Here is an 18,875-nt window from a genome sequence, read left to right on the forward strand (position 1 = left end):
TTTTCTTTTAATTTTCTTACATTTCCTCTTCAAGTCCATTTTGTGTTTCCCAGCTATTAGTGGCTCTTGTTCTTTTGTTTGGTTTGTTGTTTGTAGAAAGTTTTACTATGTAGCCCAGGCTGGCCTTAAACTCAAAATAATCAATGAGGATATACACAGCTCTGCAGAGAGCACTTGTCTATCATCAGGAAAACCCAGAGTTTGATTTTTGATGATGGGGGTTGATGACATTGATTTTTGATAATGGGGGTTGATGACATTTATCATTTAGAACAAATCAAAAAACAAAGGCCTAGATAAGGTACAGTGGCACAGGCCTGTGATTCCAGCATTTGGAAAGCAGAAGGAGAATCCACTATCAGTGTTAGTGAAGGAAGTTTGATGTTCCATTATTTTATTCTCCGCTCAAAGCTGAAAGCAGCATTTGCCCCTGGGCAACCAGGGCCTGCATCTGCCGCCCTTAAAAATTTCTTGAAACCAGGTTTGTCACCAAGTTCCATGTGGCTTCATTTAAATATGATTGATAGCAAAAAGAAATAACATATCTTTTGTTGTTCAGGTAGAAATTTCAGACTTTTCATAGTGCTTTTAATCTAAAATATTTAATTTTCATTATAAACCTGTCAGACCGTTGAGTGGTAAGATAGATCACAGGCGAAGACTTAGATTTTGTGTTGTCATATTTCTGATTTTGGATAGTTCGCCTTGCCTTTCCTAGTCTCTGCTTCAAGAATTTGTGAATCATATTTACTGTTTTTTTGTTTGTTTGTTTTTCTTTTTAAGTTTTAAGCCAGTAGACCATAAACTTATTTGGCTGCCATTACGAGATACGTTTGAGGAACTGTTTGTCCAGACATTTTCCAAAAAACAAAACTTTACCTTTTTGGGACACATTCAGACCTGCTACAGGCAGAAACGATGGCATGATCTCCTCCGACTAATGCAACACGTACAGAAGTCAGCTATTGCCAAGGAAGGAAGGGAGAGCCAGCCAGGTAAGAATGTGGAAGGCTTGACACTGGGGCTCACTTAGCAGGTATAAAAGAAGAATTCAGTAAAAAGGAGAAAAATGGAGCTTTGTAGGTCTTCAGGCAAAGGTGACTAGTTTTGAAGTGTCCTGCTCCATGCGTGTATTTGTAGACAAGGTTCTGTTAAGATCACTAGATGGTGCTGGTGTACAAACGCTGCCTAGTAATCAGGATGACGTATTTTCTGAGAAAGAACTGGCTTCCACAGTAAGCAAACTTTTGGTCGCTTAGTGGTCTTCCATTCCTCGCCTATGAAATGGTAACAACATTGGCTACTTCAAAGGTTCTCTAAGGGGAAGCACACCACAGAGTGCACATACAAGTGAGCTCTTGGTGACTGACACATGGTTAGCATTTGGGAGGATTTAGTCCTTTACACTTTGTCTAAGATGCTTAACACGCTTGTGTTTCACAAGTTTTATGCTTTTGTGTTTGAAAGTCATACTATATTTATAAACAGCATGTTTACATGATTTTGCATCAGTTAGTCAAAATACACGACAAACAACTTTAAGGGAGAGAAAATTTATTTTGACCTGTGATTTAAGATTAATTCCAGCCTGGTGGTGGCTTTAATCACCTTTAATCACAGTTCTCAGAACTCAGAGGCAGGCAGATCTTTGAGTTCAAGGCCATCCTGGTCTATGAATTGAATTCCAGGACAGCCAGAGCTGTTACACAGGGAAACCCTGTCTCGGGACCCCCATCAGCTCCCCCCCCCCCAAAAAGATTGATGAAGAGGTGTGGCAGCAAACAGGAACATCTGTGTCAGCAGGAGAATAAGGTGATCAGCTGAAAGTTGGTTCTCCTTTTCCACCATGTGAGTTCCTGGGATGGAAGTCAGATTTGTCAGGCTTGATTACAGAGCCTTTATTCATTGAGGCACTTTGCCAACTCTACAGAGAGCACCTGTAACTAAGGGTCAGTTTAGTTTTTAAAAGCCTGTCCTAGGAAGCCTGTTTCTTTCCAGCTAGCTTTCACCTTCTAACAGGTTCCATGGACTTCTAAGAGAGATGGCTCAGCAGTTAAGAATCTTTGGTTCTGGGGAGAGTGTGACCTTGATTCTCAGCACCCCCAATCTGCTGGCTCACTCTATCTCAGGGCATTCTGACACTTTTGTTCTCTGTGGGCACCCACACTGAAACACACACAGAGATTTAAAAATAACAAATATGAATCTTAATTTAAAAGAGTGGTTTTAGATAAGGAACATACATTAAAAACATATGGCTTTGGGGGGACATTTCAGACTCAAATCATACTACTTCAAAATTTAAGGTCTTTTCTTTATTCTTTCCTAGGGCTGCTTCTAAGGGAGAAATGGGAAACATTTGGCCTTAGACTCAGTCACGCCCAGCAACAAATGAAAATGACAGAAAATGCCCTTTTGTTTGCATTTGTGGAGGTATTTTATTTATTATTTAGGTGTGTGGATGTTAGTTTGATGGAGGATAAGGTCTGTCGAAGGTTATTATTTGTATTGTCTTTGTATTGTGCCTGCTATTTAACACAGAAAATACTTAACAGATAATATAAGGAGAAGCAATGTTCTTCCCAGTATTTAGGGTTTTAATGAGCACAGAGAGTATTTAATTGAGGATAGTGTACTCTGTTATTTCACCTTTGTATGATAGGACCAAGCACAAACTCCAACTTAGTTGTCTGTGTGAATGTGTGCATTTGAAAAGGGGGTGTGATTGGATCAGTGCCTAGGTCTGGTTCCAGACCATGGTCATCTCCTATGTGCTGTGGTCTATTTTGTGCACTGTTTTGATTAAATTAAACATCAGTGATGTAGGGCTGAATATTATTCATTTTGATATTCTATATGCTGTGATAGACTGAATTACAAACAGTATACACTCCTGATTTGGAAATTTTGAGGTCTTGGTGTGATTTTTGTGGGTGCTTTTTTGTTTGTTTTTGACAGGGTCTCACTGTGTAACTTTGTCTGGCCTGGAACTCAGATCTGGGATCAAAGGCACATGCCACCATCCCCACCTTGGGTGCTTTTCAGAACCAACTGGGTGTTTTCCATCATCTGAAATTGTTGTGTGTTTACTTGGTCATTCATATAACTCATGTTTATATCATCCTACCTTGTGGGCTTAAAGATAGTTGACCATTTTGGACATTTACAGTCCAAAGTACCTTACATTACAGTCTAACACTGCCAACTGCCTGAATTTGTCATTTAAAGTATAGATTCATTAGTGGGAAAAATATGTCCTTGCCTCCGTTCTTAACCTTACTTGTGTGACTACTGTTGCTAACTGTGTCTTTACTTGAAATATGTTATCTTCCAGGGTACCTTAGCTCAGGCTATAAAGAAAGGAGAATGGATCTTACTAGATGAGATTAACCTGGCTGCTCCTGAAACACTGGAATGTCTGAGTGGTTTACTTGAAGGATCTTCTGGCTCTCTGGTTTTGCTTGATCGAGGAGACACAGGTAGCATTTAATCCCCTTGGGGTTTGTCTTGGTCAGTAAAAAGTGAGATTCTTTTGAATAGACATATTACATGGGGCTTCCAGTGGACTTTATTATTAAGTTAATAAGTTCCTGTGGAAGCAGATTGAACTATTATTAGGTGCTATGGGAAATACAGAGAATAAGGTGATTTGTCGAGGCATTTAAGATGTAGATATGCACTGCAGACACTGTCCAAAGAAATACACACATAGGTCTTAGGTAATGAAATAAAAATAATTGGAAGTAAACAGCATACCAGAAAGATTTGAGCAGCGGCATGACATTAAACAGTGAGTGTGTATGTGCACATGCGAGCCTGTGCTATCTGCCTGAACACGATCTTACTTCAGAAAAGGCGCCGCTGGGGAAACAGCTAGCACTAATCTGGCTGGACCTTGGGCCTTCGCGTCTACGCTGGGGTCCTGAGACTGATCACTTGAATGCTAAAAGTTGAATTTTTCTAATTTTCTCCGAACAGAGCCACTGGTTCGGCACCCTGATTTTCGTTTATTTGCGTGTATGAATCCAGCTACTGATGTGGGCAAAAGAAATCTCCCACCAGGAATAAGAAACAGGTAAGGATTTTGTTTTCTTTTCTTTATTGTTAATATTTATTTATCCAAATTTCAAACAGTGTTAAAATTCATTGGTCTCTTGATAGAGGAATCTTGGTTTCCTTATTTGTTACTTCTCTTGTCTATAGCTTTATAGGTATATAAAAAGAGTCCAGAAACCTGGAGAATCATTGTCTAGTATTGTTTATTTATGCTGCTTCTACAGTTGATCCTAGGTTGTATACCTTGTTCTTTGGTAGTTAGTATGGTACTAAATAGGTATTGTTGAATACAATTCATTTTTTAGCCATCAAGGGAATTTTATTTATAGAACATAATGCTGTTAAGTGCTTAGTTTGGGCATTTTACATGTAACTTTGAAGAATAAGGTTTAGTGTTATTAATATTTGTGTTGTCTCATGTTTGGAAATAGTCACTAAAGTCAATTAGGGGCCAGCAAGATGGCTTCAAGAATAAAAGTGCTTGCTGCCAAGGTGAGAGCCTGCATTCAGTCCCCAGAAAATACATGTTAGGAGAAACCTAACTCTTGCAAACTGTCCTCTTACTCTACAGAATAAATGTAACTTGCTTGTCCATATATCGTGCACACATCACAAATACATGTAAGTTTTAGAAAGCCTGTTCAGAATTCTGTTTCCATTATTTAGAAATAATGGAAATATTATAGATAATTTTAAAAATTATATTAAAGTATGTACTTTTCTTTTTTTTACATTATTTTAGTTTTTATCATGAGGATGTTTAGTTTTTTTTGTTTTTTTTTTTTTTTGAGACAAGATCTCACTCACTGTGTAACCCTGGCCTGGAATTTACTGTGTATACCAAACTGGCCTTAAATTTAAAAAGATTCACCTGTTTATCTGTGTCTTTAAATCGAAAAGTAAAAAAAAATTTTTTTTAATGAAATTGGGCACTCCAGTCTTTCTTGCTTTTTTTTTTAGGGTAGGATAGTAATGTCTTGGTTGCCCATTCCCTTGATGAATGGTATATACAGGTATGAATGGTCCCTCTGATTAGTTATAGTCTGAGCCTGTTTTTTTGGATGTTAGTATACTGATGCTTGCTTGATTCCTGGTCCCATTTGATTGGAGCTCTTTTGTCCATCCTCTTACTCTAAGGGTACTACCCATCTTTAAACTAAGATGTGTTTCTTATAGACAACAGACAGATGGACTTTCTCTCTAGAGCCATTCAGTCAGCCTATATGGTTAGAAAGTTGAGGTTTTAAGTTAATATTGAAATGTGTATATAAATTGTGGTTATATTGTTAGTGCTTTTGGTGATGCTGTTTGTATTTTAATACTCACAGCAGCTCCATGTTTCTTTTCAGTCTCTCTGCTGTGCTTCCTTTCTTCAGCCCATATTACTGCTTCCTGTATTTTCTTTTTTCAAATCTTGTCTAGTGTTTCCATCTCCTGATTGAATTTCACTCTCTATTATTTCTGTCAGCCTTAATGTTTCTGTTTATGGGCGTCACTCAAGACTTTCTTTTCCTTAGGTTCTTTCTCTGTAACTTTGTGCAACTGTTTCTTTCTTCTTTAAACTCCTTGAATTTTTTGACCAAGTTCATGATTGTTCTTCTAAATTCTGCCTCCTGTGTTTTCTCCTACAAGACTGGTAGGATTTGGAGATAAGCTACTGTCCTAATTGCCTGTATTCTTGGTGTTTGTGACGAGACCTAGGCATGTGGACTTTTTCATTAGTTCTGTGTTTGCTGTGGACAGACAGAAGAATAGACCTAGAGTTAGGAATAGGCTTGGGAGGAATGAAGTCAGGTGGACACAGTGTATCTCCTGGTTCAATTCTGTGCTGTGGGGGTGGGTCTGACAGAATGGTTAGGTTGGATATGACACGGGAGGGGGCTGGTGGAAGCCGAGAGATTGACTCAGAAGGAGGGAGAATCCTGGCTACATCCTAGAGCAATACTTCCCAACCTTCCTAATGCTGGGACCCTTTAATACAGTTCCTCATGCAGTATGACCCCCAACCATAAAATTATTTTTGTGCCTACTTCATGACTGTAATTTTGCTAGTTATGAATTACAATGTAAGTATTTGTGTTTTCAGATGGCCTTAGTGTTCCTTTTGAAAGGGTTCATTACTCATAGATTAAGAACCACTGCCCTAGAGAATGATGTGGGACATACTAATTTCTTACCAATGGTTAATAATTTTCTTACAGGTTCACAGAACTTTATGTAGAAGAACTAGAAAGTAAAGAAGACTTACAGATTCTTATTGTAGATTATCTGAAAGGACTGAGTGTGAGCAAGAACACCGTGCAAGGAATTGTAAAGTAGGTCCTCCTTTGCTTGACTTTATAGATTTCTTTTGAGCATAAAAATCCATTTTATACAGCTGGGTGGTGGTGGTGCACACCTTTAATCCCAGTACTCAGGAGGCAGAGGCAGGCGGATATCTGAGTTCGAGTCCAGCCTGGTCTACAAGAGCTAATTCTAGGAGAGGCTCCAAAGCTACAAAGAAACCTTGTCTTAAAAAAACAAACAAAAAATTGTTCCCTGCGGATACATACATTTTCATGATTTGTTTCTATGTAAAGAAAACTGGTAGAAGCATTTGCTTTGAGATTGAAGCTTAATTATGAATTCCCTCAGGTTTTCATAAGGAAACTACTTATACTACCTATGAAAATCAACAGGTGCTTTTCTCTTTATTACTTCTGTACTTCTGTTCACAGCTTAGTATTTGAATTCCTAAGCTAGGAAATTGATTCTTTTATTCTTGTCTTTTTTCTACTTAAAATTTGCATAGTAGCTAGATGGAAGCCAGGGGCAAGTTTGCTACTATAAACTCGATTATGTTTAGTATTAAGAGACTTCCATATATAGACTTTAGAACTGTGGTATGGCTTGGGCCTTGAGTCTCTTTCTCATGTTTTGGAGGCCATGTGGAAAGTCCATAGTATTTTGTGCAGACAGCCTGAGGTGCAGTGCTGACTCAGGAAGCTAGAAACTGTTATGTCACTCTGAGAATTACTTTCCTGCTGAAGGGGATATAATATGGGAAGGGGCCACTCACCTACACATGGCCCTCAACAGCTATACACACAGTGAAACCCTGTCTTGAAAAGCTTAAAGAAAAGAAAAAAGCCTTTGTAGTTTCAATAAATAGCTAGAAATAGCAGGAAAATAATTACTATTTAATAAACTGCCTGAACTTCATCCTCTTTGTAGCTTCTACACTGCTTTGCGGAAAGAGTCTGGGACTAAATTGGTGGATGGAACTGGCCACAGACCTCACTACAGCCTTCGGACCCTCTGCAGGGCTTTACGATTTGCAGCTTCCAACCCGTGTGGCAACATCCAGCGCTCACTCTATGAGGTGTTTCTAATATCTGTTTTCCTGAGCAGCTGGGTGGATGGGCTTGTTATGAGTGAAAGAGGGTAGGGACGCAAATGCCACCTCTGCCAGTGCTTGTCAGTCAGTTTTGTCTGTAATATTTTGGACAGAGGCACCCTGCTCTTTTTTTTTCTACCACCTTGTTCTGGGCAAAGTGGTATTGGCACATGACTTTAATCACATAGAGGCAGGAGACAGACAGATCTCTTGAGTTCAAGGCCAACCTGGTCTACAGAGCTAGTTCCAGGCCAGCCAGAGCTACACAGAGAAACCCTGTCTCAAACAAACAAAAGTTGTTCTGGGATGTAGTACTCCAGGATGTTAAGTTTTATTCCCCAAATAAGGCTGGTTTGTATTTATCTGTGTTTGTGTTTTCTCTCTAGGGCTTTTGTTTGGGTTTCCTAACACAGCTTGACAGGACATCACACCCAATAGTTCAGAAGCTCATCTGTCAACACATTATTTCTGGCAATGTCAAAAGTCTGCTAAAACAGGTGTGTTCTTTGGTGTTCAGTTCGTTTCATATAGCTATTTGAGGAAAACTTTCCTGCCTTTTTTTTTCTTCATTCCATGTGTTAGAGTGTTTTGCCTGCATATATGTCTATAGAGCACTTGTGTTCTTGTATGTGGAGGCCAGAAGAGGGCATTGGATCCCCTAGAACTGGAGTTAATGATGGTTCTGAGCTACTGTGTAGGTTTTAAGTATTGAACCTGTGTCCTGGAAGAGAAGCCAGTCAGTCAGTGCTTTTAATCCCCGAGCTGTCTCTTCAGCCCCTTGTAGCAAAAACTTTAAAAGATTTTAGATAGGTATTGTCACCAGTCCAGGGGCAGTGGCACCTGAAAGAAAGAGCCTAAGAATGAGGTGGACTAAATCTCATGCAATAGCCAAGTTTATTCTGAGCATCAGGCAGTTGGTGTTCTGAGGGTTAAGAGGAGCCACCTTAGTAAAGTGTACAATCCCAAGGATAAGCCACATGTGCGGAACCTATTTTTCCATAGAGGCATATGCTCAGATAACAATAGCCAGTTGTGATGACTAATCATGAGGAACCCCACTCCTAGCCCGTACGCCGGGGAGGAGCATGCAGACACATTCCAAGAATTCTGTGTTTTGAAGAAACTGAGGGAACAAGACTCTTTGTTTTCTGTGAGTTTTCTCACAAGCACTTAGAATTCTCCTCACACAACTCCATTCTTGGACCATGTTCCAACAGTGTATATCTTAGATGGTAGAATTTCAATTTTATTTGAGGTTTGAATTCTATAGATAGCCCTTTCCAAACAAAGTGTAAATGTATGTATTCATTTTATTTTATGTTTAAAGTTCCAGTATGGGCTTGTTGATTCACTGAGGTAAACTCTGATACATATTTTGTATAAGTGAACCCATTACTCTGTTGCTTTCCTGATTGGGGAACATTGCTGGGGTCGACCTTAGGATCTGATTCATGGTAGGCAAATACTCTATCCCTGAAATATATTTCCATCCCCAGCTTTCCTCAAAACAAGAGCTACGATGAATTTTGTGTGTGGGCGGGCACATAAGAGCCACAGTGTATGTGTAGAGGTCAGAGGATAACTTTTAGCACTTTGCCTTCTCCAGAGTTGAGTCAGGTGGCTCTATTTCTGCTTCTGTGGTGAATACTCCAGGCTAGTTGGCTTGTGAGCTTCTGCCTGCACCCCTCGTCATGCTAGGGGTTCTAACATTACTGATAATCACCACATCTAGCTTTTTACATAGGTTCTGGAGATTGAATTCGAGTTGTCAGGCTTGTGTGTTCTGTCTCTAACCTGCCTTTTTATTTAGCCTACCCATATCTTTAATTTGACTCCGGTTTGTCCTAGTTGCAGCTCTGTTGCTGTGAAAAGACTACAACCAAGGCACCTTCTATCAAAGAAAACATTTATTTGGAGTTTAGAGAGTTAGTGGGAAGGAGACAGGTATAGTGCTGGCAAATAGCCGAGAGCTCTATGTCCTGATCTGCAGGCAGTGGTCAGAGACCTGCGCCTGGCATGGGCTTTTGGAACTTTAGAGTAATACATCTCCTCCAACAAGACCACACCTAATCCTTCTCAAACAGTTCCATTAATTGGGGACCATGTAGTCACGCATGAGCCTATAGGGCCATTCTCATTCTCATTTAGAACTACTACAAGGTTTTAAAGGGGGTGGGGATACTGGTAAAAGCAACAGCCATTTGAGTTTGATAGAAAATTACAAAGTAGCATCGGGCTAGAGGAAACAGAAAATTTCACTGTCTAGCTTGTTTCTATTGCTTGCTCCTTAGAATAAGAAAGACAGGAATTTGAAGTTAATTTGGAGTCAACATTTTAAAAATAATACATGTTTAACTAGTAGAGGCTATGAAAACATGAGAAGATAAAACCGCTTAAGTTTACTTTGTGTGATTTACCCTACTAACTCCTTGGAATGGCTGTGTCATGACCCATATTACCTGTTGTCTTAGGGTTTCTATTGCTGATAAACACTATGACCAAAAGCAAATAGTTTATTTCAGCCTATGCTTTATAAGTGAAGCAGACAGAAACCAGAGAGGAATGCTGCTTACAGGCTTGTTCCTCATGGCTTGGTCAACCCACTTTCTTAAACCATCCAGGAGCCTATGATGACATGGCTCACAATGGGCTAGGTCCTACCATATCAGTCATTAAATAAAATGTACAGTGGTCTGAATTGAAATACCTTCCTCTCAGATGTCTCTAGCTTATGTCAAGATAACAAACAAGCAAAAGCCAGCCTACCCATAAAGGTTCAGTTTCTATAGAGGTTTGGTTTTGTGTCTTCCTGATGATCCAGAATTTGGTGGTATAAAACCTCTTCTCTATTCCCTCTTTACAGTATTGGCCTAGTTTTGAGGGAAGTGATAGATATTTTAGATTTTAAAAAAATGGATATTTTGCTAGGGGTGAGGGGATAGAACCACATATGGGAAAAATTATTTTGATTCTGTATGCTTTTCAACTAAATCTTTCTACTCTTACCTAATTTTAAAACAAATATGCAAAAAAAGTTCTCATTCTTGGAAGTAATTTGTGTTTATATTTAACTTCTGGGTTTTCTGTTAGAAGCACCCAGAGCAGAGATGTGTTCTCAATAAGAACTTTACTCCCCTCTGAAAGAAAGTTGACATAGGACTATAGTCATTTCTCAAAGTCTTTTGTCTTTTTAGCCTATTCCAGAACCCAAAGGTGGCCGCCTTATCCAGGTCGAAGGCTACTGGATTTCAGTTGGAGACAAGGAGCCTACAATAGATGAAACATATGTTCTGACGTCTTCTGTTAAGCTGAACCTGAGAGATATAGTCCGTGTGGTCTCTGCAGGGTATGTGTGGGTGTTCCCTCCTGCTGCTGTGACGTTCTTACAAGAGGCACAGTGTTTACTTAGCTTGCTTTCCTAAACTTTGACAGAGCTTTGCTGGTACTTACCTGGCTAACTGAATTACTGCTTTCTAAAAATCATTGCCCTTTGATGATTTGTACTTGTGTGATTGGTGGGAAAGACTTAAAGACATTATTTTGGCCATCTTTGTCATTGCTTTTGTTCCTGAAGAGGTGATTAGTGGTTGTGAGTGCTTGTTGTTCTTTCAGAGGACACAGGACATGGTTCCCGGTACCACGTTCAGTAGCTTGTGATTGCCTGGAACTAGCTCAATAGGATCCGAAGCTCATTTCTGAAGTCCTGCATACATATGCACACTCACACACACAGCTTGCAGACAAATACATCCAAAACTAGAAAGTAAATATGATTTGTTATTTGATTGATTATCACTTCTTATTGGCTAACAATTAATTCCACTTTTTCTTGCAAATACTACCAGAGAAGTTGGAATTAGCTTAGTATTTTTTGAAGAGCAGTTGTTCTATTAACCCATATTAAGGCTGAGCATGAGATTTAATCTTACCCCAATCCCTTGCTTTGACAGAAGATTCTCTATCAATTTAATCAGAATTCAAATAACTTTGGTGATTTGCATTGTAGTTGAATATATATATATATTGAAATAGACAAAGTATAGAAATTCAAAGAATAGGATAATAGATAATGAGAATTTGGTGATTTAATAAAATTAGATGCCAGGGAGAAAAGTTTAAACTTGTTTAAAAAGATTAAACAAGAGACGTTTGTCAGCCCTGGCTCCTCTGGTGGTTAGGAAGTGTGTGTGTGTGTGTGTGTATGTTCACCCAAGTATGATGATACACTCCTTTAATCCCAGCACAGTGGCAGAGACAGACAAATCTCTGTGAGTTCAAGGAAAGCCTGGTGTACATAGTAAGTTTCAGGCCAGCTAGAGCTACGTAGTGAGACCTTATTTCAAAGCAACAGCAACAACAACAAAAACCATAGAACCTTCTCAGTGCATGGGTATCTAAAGGCACTCTTAGCTTCCCTTCTTTTCTCATCTCTTTTTATAATTACTGTGTTGACTAATGTTTTACAGAAGCTATCCGGTGCTGATACAGGGTGAAACATCAGTTGGTAAAACAAGTCTCATACGGTGGCTGGCTGCAGCTACTGGTAACCACTGTGTGCGTATCAACAACCATGAGCACACAGATATTCAAGAATACATTGGTTGTTACACATCTGACACCTCGGGGAAGCTTGTCTTTAATGAAGGTAGTGTCATTACTTCATTGCTTGAATGCAAATTTTCATGCTTTTTGACCCATTTCTTATTTTATAATCTCTTCTAATTGAGGCACATGAACTGTATCATAATAGTTAAAGCTAATTCCTAGGGCAGTGTAATTCCTGTGTTGAACCAAATTTTGAAAAAGACAGTGTAGAGATTTAAAAGATAGGGTAAAGAGGGGTTTTGGAATAGATAATGAGAATCTGGTGATTTAATAAAACTAGATGTCAGGGAGAAAATTTAACAGGTTGATCAAGAGATGTTTGTCAGCCCTTGCTCCTCCTGTGGTTAGAAAGAAAACGTGTCAATTGCAAGTCTTAGTTCCTGGATCAGTGGTGTCACATTGTTTGATGGTCGTGACTAGCTGCAGAGGGTAATTTGCTTGGAGTTGTAATTGTTGTGTAGGATTTGTGATTGTACATACACATGTTAATCCTTGTCATTTCCTCCTAGGGGTTCTTATTGATGCTATGAGAAAAGGCTATTGGATTGTCTTGGATGAATTAAATTTAGCACCTACTGATGTGTTAGAGGCACTCAACAGGCTGTTGGATGATAACCGTGAACTGCTCATAACAGAAACACAGGAAGTTGTTAGGGCACACCCTCGCTTCATGCTTTTTGCCACCCAAAATCCCCCAGGGCTTTATGGAGGCAGAAAGGTATGTAACTTTTACCTCCAAAATCTTCATTCTATGTGAAATGGTAAACTCATTGGGAATGAGACGTTCTGGTCCCTCTTGAAGGTTTTGAATTTTTGTGGTGAATAGCAGGGCTGCTGTTTGTAAATCAAATGAATAGATGCTTTTTAAAAATAAGATTTTAATTAAAGTGTGGTTACATCACTTCCCTTTCCTCTTTCCAATCACTTCCACTATCTCTCTTTCCATGTTTCCTCCAATTCCCTCTCAAATTGATAACCTCTTTTTCTTTATTATTGCTACATATATAGATATGTTATGAATAGATTGATAGATCAGTGCACAAATACATAAATAAAACTTGATGAATTTTTGTTTATGTATATGTGACTTTAGCACTGATCACTTTGTTCTGGATAGTCCTGGGCTCATTGTTGGAGGAGACTTTTCACACACACACTTTATTTTTGTATATTGCCTAGGTGCTGTCTAGAGCCTTCAGAAATCGATTTGTGGAATTACACTTTGATGAGCTGCCCAGTTCTGAGTTGGAAGTAATCTTGCACAAGCGATGTAGTTTGCCGCCTTCCTATTGCAGTAAATTGGTTAAAGTCATGTTGGACCTTCAGGTATTTCATATCCTCATCAGAACTTATATGTACGTGGACTACATTAGTCAGCATTGGCTTCACAGTTGGATAATTTTCTCAAGCAGAAGCACATCTGTCCATTTAGTTTTAGAGAGTAAGGCTAATTTTGGGGAAGTCTTCTAAAATATGTCTGTTAATATCCATTTTATGTGTGTGTTCCAAGGCCTGGGAGAATTTACCCCAGAGCTTATGCATGCTGTGTTGCTCTCTATTACTGAGCTATATCCCCAGCTCCTGGTTTTGGTTCTTTTGTAAATCAGCACTTTTACCATCGTAAATTTTTATGACATTTACTTTATATGGCAATAGTTCCCAAGTTGTGTATGTTACTTGTAATTTTTGTCAAACTACTTACTCTTTGAGACTACTTTCATATGTTGTCTAGAGTAGCGTAGAACTTGTGACTTCCTTGGAGGTTTTTGCTCTTTTGTTGTTGTTGTTGTTTGTTTTTCTTTATGATAAAGATGTTGGCCAACAAGATGGTTCAGTGGTCAGAAACACTTGTGCAAACGTGACAGCCTGAGTTAGGTCCCCAGAATCCACTGCAGCAAGGAGGGAACCAATCTCAAACCCGTGCTTACAGATGATGTAAAATAGAGCGATGGTGTTGTTAAATCCGTGATTGTGACACTGTAGTGGGGGACTCGGTAACCTTTCTTCATGCTTCTCCTTTGTTAACTATAAACCTTTAGTTTATTCCCTCCACCCCGAGACTGTAATAAATTTAAGTTATTGCACAGACTAGTGAAACATTCTACCAACACCTACGGTTTCTCAACTCTGGAGACAGAGGCAGGTGGATCTCTGAGTTCGTGGCCAGCCTGGTCTATAGAGTAAGTTCCAGAATAGCCAGGGCTACACAGAGAAACTCTGTCAGGGGTCAGGGGTCTTTATTAGAAATTAATTAAATAAAAAAAACTATTAATACTCCTGGTCACAACTTCATGTCCTCTTGTGGATTTTTGTGTTTTACAATCCATTGGGTCCCATTAGTGCGTCTGTATGAACATAGGCAGCTTGACAGTGGCCACACTCCTGAAGAGAAATGATTCCTCCTCCCTCAGTACTGGTCAGTTACCAGTAGTGCGTCAGCTTCATTTAGGTGGGGCCTGTGAGCCCCTCCTCCTTCCATGTTTGAGTTTTGACTTGTTTGATCTTGTTATGCTGGTAACCGTAAGTGCTCTGAATTCATGAGTGCAGCCATGTCAAATGACAGCCTTTCCCAGTGCTCTTCCCTCTCTTCCAGCTCTTGAACTCTTTCTCCCTCCTTCCATATAGTTTTCTAAGCCCTTCTGAAGTTGATATAAACATCCCATTTAGAGATGAACATTTATAGTCATGTATACTCAGCAGTTTGAACAATTATTAACTCTTCATTTATTTGCATTGACTGCTACTTACTGCTAAAAGACATTTCTCTGACCAACGTTAAAAGAGCATGAATTTCTAGACAAAAGTAGAAGGCAGTTAACGAGATGTCTCTTCAAGTAAAATATTGGTAGTAGGTCTGCCCTAGAACCTATGTCTTCACTAGCCATGGGATTTTGATCAGTTTTACATTACCAGGCATGAGTTCCTTCTGTGAAACAGGCCTCATACATTAAGAGTGCAGTTAGTTACCTGCATAACCATGGCGCTATTATATCAGTGGGTAAAGTTTGCCTGGCTGATCAGTGTTGTAACATTCATGACCACTGCTGGACTTTTTCTCCCTCAGCAGACTATGTAGTTCCCTTTTATACTCTGACAGCTAGTTAGCAGGGAGGAAGATTCCCGATCAGTTCCAATATAATTTCTGTGTCCTGCAACGAAGTATGTGGTGTCTTCAGGAGTAGGGTTTTGCCACCTAGTTATAGTGGGCAGCCAAGAGCAATGACAATAGCATGTGTTGTTTGGGGGCTTCTGAACCTCCTTGATCAACAGTTCAAAGGCAGTTAACTCATGTCTTCTGGTATATGCTCAAATTCCTCCTATTTTTTTTATAATTGTATTTTGTAATTGTTTTACAACGCAGTTGTTTTCCATAAGGGACTTTGTGTAACCCACTCTGCTCTTTCTTTTCCCCATGCCTCCTGCTCTCTTTTCCACTCTAGCCCTTGTATCCCCTTCTCCCCTTTCATAGCACATGTGTTCTGCTCACTCCTAGCCAAAATTTTCTTTTATCTTTCATACTACTCAGATTATTCTCTTTCTGTATGGGAGATAGAAATTTTTTTTATTTTGCTATTTTAACATTTTTTCCAGATTATTGCAGGTCTTTTTATTTCTGAAAAGTTAAATCTAGTAAAATGAGTTTGTTAAATAATTTATGTAAGATATAATTTATGCTTTCTATCTAGTATAGTAAGAATCAGTTATTTGTTTTTATACTTTAATAGTCCTACCGTAGACGTTCCTCGGTGTTTGCTGGAAAGCAGGGGTTTATTGCCCTTCGAGATCTGTTCCGATGGGCTGAAAGATACAGATTGGCTGAGCAGACTGAGAAGGACTATGATTGGCTACAACATTTAGCCAATGATGGTATGTTTTAAATCATAAAATGATGCCAGATGTGTTATTAAAACAAATGTTTTCTAAATTGTGTGTGGTACATTCATTTTCTGACTTGTTCCAGAAGCAGCCTTTCCCCCTCAGCCCCCATTGCTTCTGTGAACAGTTAGAGTTCTGGCAGGCAGGCCTCTGTTCCCTTGTGGTTTTCTTTTCTTTTTTTTTTTTTTTCAAACATTTATTTATTTATTATGTATACAATATTCTGTTTGCGTGTATGCCTGCTGGCCAGAAGAGGGCACCAGATTTCATTACAGATGGTTGTGAGCCACCATGTGGTTGCTGGGAATTGAACTCAGGACCTTTGGAAGAGCAGGCAATGCTCTTAACCACTGAGCCATCTCTCCAGTCCCCCCTTGTGGTTTTCTTATTTTAACCTGGGTCTTGCTTTTTAGCTTTGGCTCTTCTGTAATTCTCTTGCCACTGCCTGTGAGTGCTGGGATTTTAGACCTGGATCCCTGTGCCCAGCTTCTGTGGGTTTTCTCAGCCTAGTCTGAGTGGCTGTGTGCGGAAGGTAGGCTCTAACATGGCCCCTTTTAGGAATTGCACAGGAGATCGGGAGCTTGTTACCTTCAGTGCGGCAACCAGAGATAGTCCAAACACTGTTATTTGCCATGAATCAAGGAAAGCATTTTATACTCTTCTGATTTGGAAAGTCATTAATATAGCCCTTTTAAAAAATAAGAACGTAAGTAAAATTGGCCTATGAGAGTTTTTTATTTCCCTCTCTGCTCCTAAGGTGATGGCTTGCTGGTGATTACTCCTGTTATTATAGAGTCATGGGACAGAATTCCAGCTCAGGATAGATGGTCCTTTAGTGGGCTAGTTCTGACCACTTACCTTCAAACATCCTACTCGACAAAATGCTGAAGTAGAAAAGGAGTTTATTCAGTATAGCTATGCTGGGAAGACTGGCTAGGGATGGGTGGAACGTGGAACAGAATCTAATGTCTTTAGTTCTGTCATAGGAGCTAACAAGCCTTTGGAGGACAAGAAGTAGGTGTAGTTAGTCATATTAGTTTATAGCCTGATTATTATTTTCTTAGGGTTGACCACACAGTACCCTGTCGGCAGTAAGAAAGTTTCTGCTGCCTGAGAGTAGTTTGAATCCTATCAAAGAATGTTTATACGTCAGATCTGTTGTTTTTGGACTATAAGGTAGGTTATAGGAGAGGACGACTTGGAGAAAGGGCATGCCAAGGTGGGCATCAAGATTAGCACAATGGCTGGACATGTCTGGGAGCCGTGTTGGTCAAAGGTGGCAATTGGCAGTCTGTTGATTATGATGCCCCTGTGACCTGGGTAGTACCAGTGTGCCGTAATCCTAGCACATAGGCTGAAGCAGGAGGGCTAGAAGTTTGAGTTGAGCCTGGTGGCACAATGAGAACCTGTTGGAGGTGATGGATAACACATTTCACTAGCCTAGGGACATACTTTTGATAAAACAGACCAATTTCTTTTTCTACATTGACCTACTAATGCATCATCATGATGACAATAGGTGTCTTAAATGATGAAGCAATTTGATCTGTGTATGTATCCATGTAAGTCACTACTAACGCTGAGATTTTGATATTCCCAAATCTCAGAAGCTTCCTTCATTTGATTGTTTGTTTGAGGAAGGTACTCATTGTGTAGTTCACAGACCTGGGACTTCCTATAGCCAGACTGGCCTTAAACTCATCTGCCTCACCTTTCATAAAATTACAGCATGTGTTACCAAGCCTGATGACTTCTTTCTCTTATAAGTGGAGGTAATCAATTCTAATTTCCTCTTGAGCTTCACCTACATGGGATCCTACAGTGCATATACTTGAGGTTTTGACTTTGTGTACAGAGGGACCAAATCCTTTTTTTTCCCCTTAAAATTATATGGCTATAAGGCAAGAAACACATTGATATTTAGGTCATTTAATTGGGCTGTTATGAAGATAACTGCTCTGAACATTCATGTATATCTTTTGGTATACACGCTTGCTCATTTGTGTTTGAAATACACGATAATCACATTGTTGGGGCATGTCTCTAGCATGTGGTTGGTATACTAGACTCTTTTCTTAAGGTGGTTCTTTAGATCCCTGCTTCAATAGTGGGTGGGAGGTGCTCTTCATGTTCTCAACATTCTTCACTATCACTACCAGATGCTTAGTTGTCCCTTTATTTCAACCTTCAGGTTTCATGCTTCTGGCGGGCAGAGTCCGGAAGCAGGAGGAAGCTGATGTAATTCAAGAAGTCCTTGAAAAACATTTCAAGAAAAAATTGTGTCCTCAGTCTCTTTTCTCCAAAGAAAATGTTCTAAAGTTGTTGGGTGAGTAGGCCCAAACAGTATAGGAACATGAATAAAGTTGTGCTCATTAGAGCCTACAGTTTTATTCTGCTTTGATAGGTAAATCGTCTGCCCAGTCAAGTCTGTTGGAGTCTAAGTTCAGCCATGTAGTATGGACCGAAGGCATGCGGAGACTAGCAGTGCTGGTGGGCAGAGCCCTGGAATTTGGTGAACCTGTGTTGCTGGTTGGAGACACTGGGTAAATCTCTGAAGCCATAGCTCATTGAGAAGTTCCAGTTTCACTGCCATGGCATTAGGTCACTGCAGGGCTGGGTGAAGCACCTAGGGGGTTCTTTTCCCTTTCTTTCTCACTGTTGTCTTTTCTTCTTTCTCTTCCCTTTTCTTTAAAGCAAGATGTGTTATTTCTTTCCCTCATACTAAATCCTTCGCTTATGGAAACAAATGTTTTCTCCTACTATGCCATTGTGAACTATTTTTATCCACTTATTCTTTTAAATGTATTCAGTAGGTGTGGAGAGAAGTTGCTAGAGTCTTGGAGACTGTAAGGATTGTTTCTTCCTCTCCCTTGATTGCTGTTGGTAGAACTAAAAGAATGAAGTATTTGTAGTTGATGGCCTTCTGTACAAAGGATTTGAGAGGGCACTAATATTCTACCGA

General features: G+C 39.6%; 1 protein-coding gene across 2 annotated transcripts in view; it reads left to right on the top strand.

Moving 5' to 3' along the window:
• The window catches only part of Mdn1 (midasin AAA ATPase 1), a 123,846-nt gene that overhangs the window by 25,336 nt on the left and 79,635 nt on the right, over positions 1–18,875 (top strand). For both annotated transcript variants that reach the window (XM_050145480.1, XM_050145481.1), the window contains exons 16-29: positions 784–995; positions 2,330–2,433; positions 3,335–3,479; positions 3,979–4,075; positions 6,258–6,371; positions 7,270–7,417; positions 7,819–7,929; positions 10,627–10,778; positions 11,899–12,077; positions 12,547–12,755; positions 13,217–13,363; positions 15,763–15,904; positions 18,105–18,239; positions 18,318–18,456. In XM_050145480.1, the coding sequence (XP_050001437.1) occupies positions 784–995; positions 2,330–2,433; positions 3,335–3,479; positions 3,979–4,075; positions 6,258–6,371; positions 7,270–7,417; positions 7,819–7,929; positions 10,627–10,778; positions 11,899–12,077; positions 12,547–12,755; positions 13,217–13,363; positions 15,763–15,904; positions 18,105–18,239; positions 18,318–18,456 (2,034 nt within the window). The remainder of the gene's footprint in view (positions 1–783; positions 996–2,329; positions 2,434–3,334; positions 3,480–3,978; positions 4,076–6,257; positions 6,372–7,269; positions 7,418–7,818; positions 7,930–10,626; positions 10,779–11,898; positions 12,078–12,546; positions 12,756–13,216; positions 13,364–15,762; positions 15,905–18,104; positions 18,240–18,317; positions 18,457–18,875) is intronic.

The sequence above is a fragment of the Alexandromys fortis genome, unplaced genomic scaffold (genome assembly GCF_014885135.2).
Source record: "Alexandromys fortis isolate MF-2015 unplaced genomic scaffold, M_Fortis_MF-2015_v1.1 scaffold_2_26212498_36691700, whole genome shotgun sequence".
Lineage (NCBI taxonomy): Eukaryota > Metazoa > Chordata > Mammalia > Rodentia > Cricetidae > Alexandromys > Alexandromys fortis.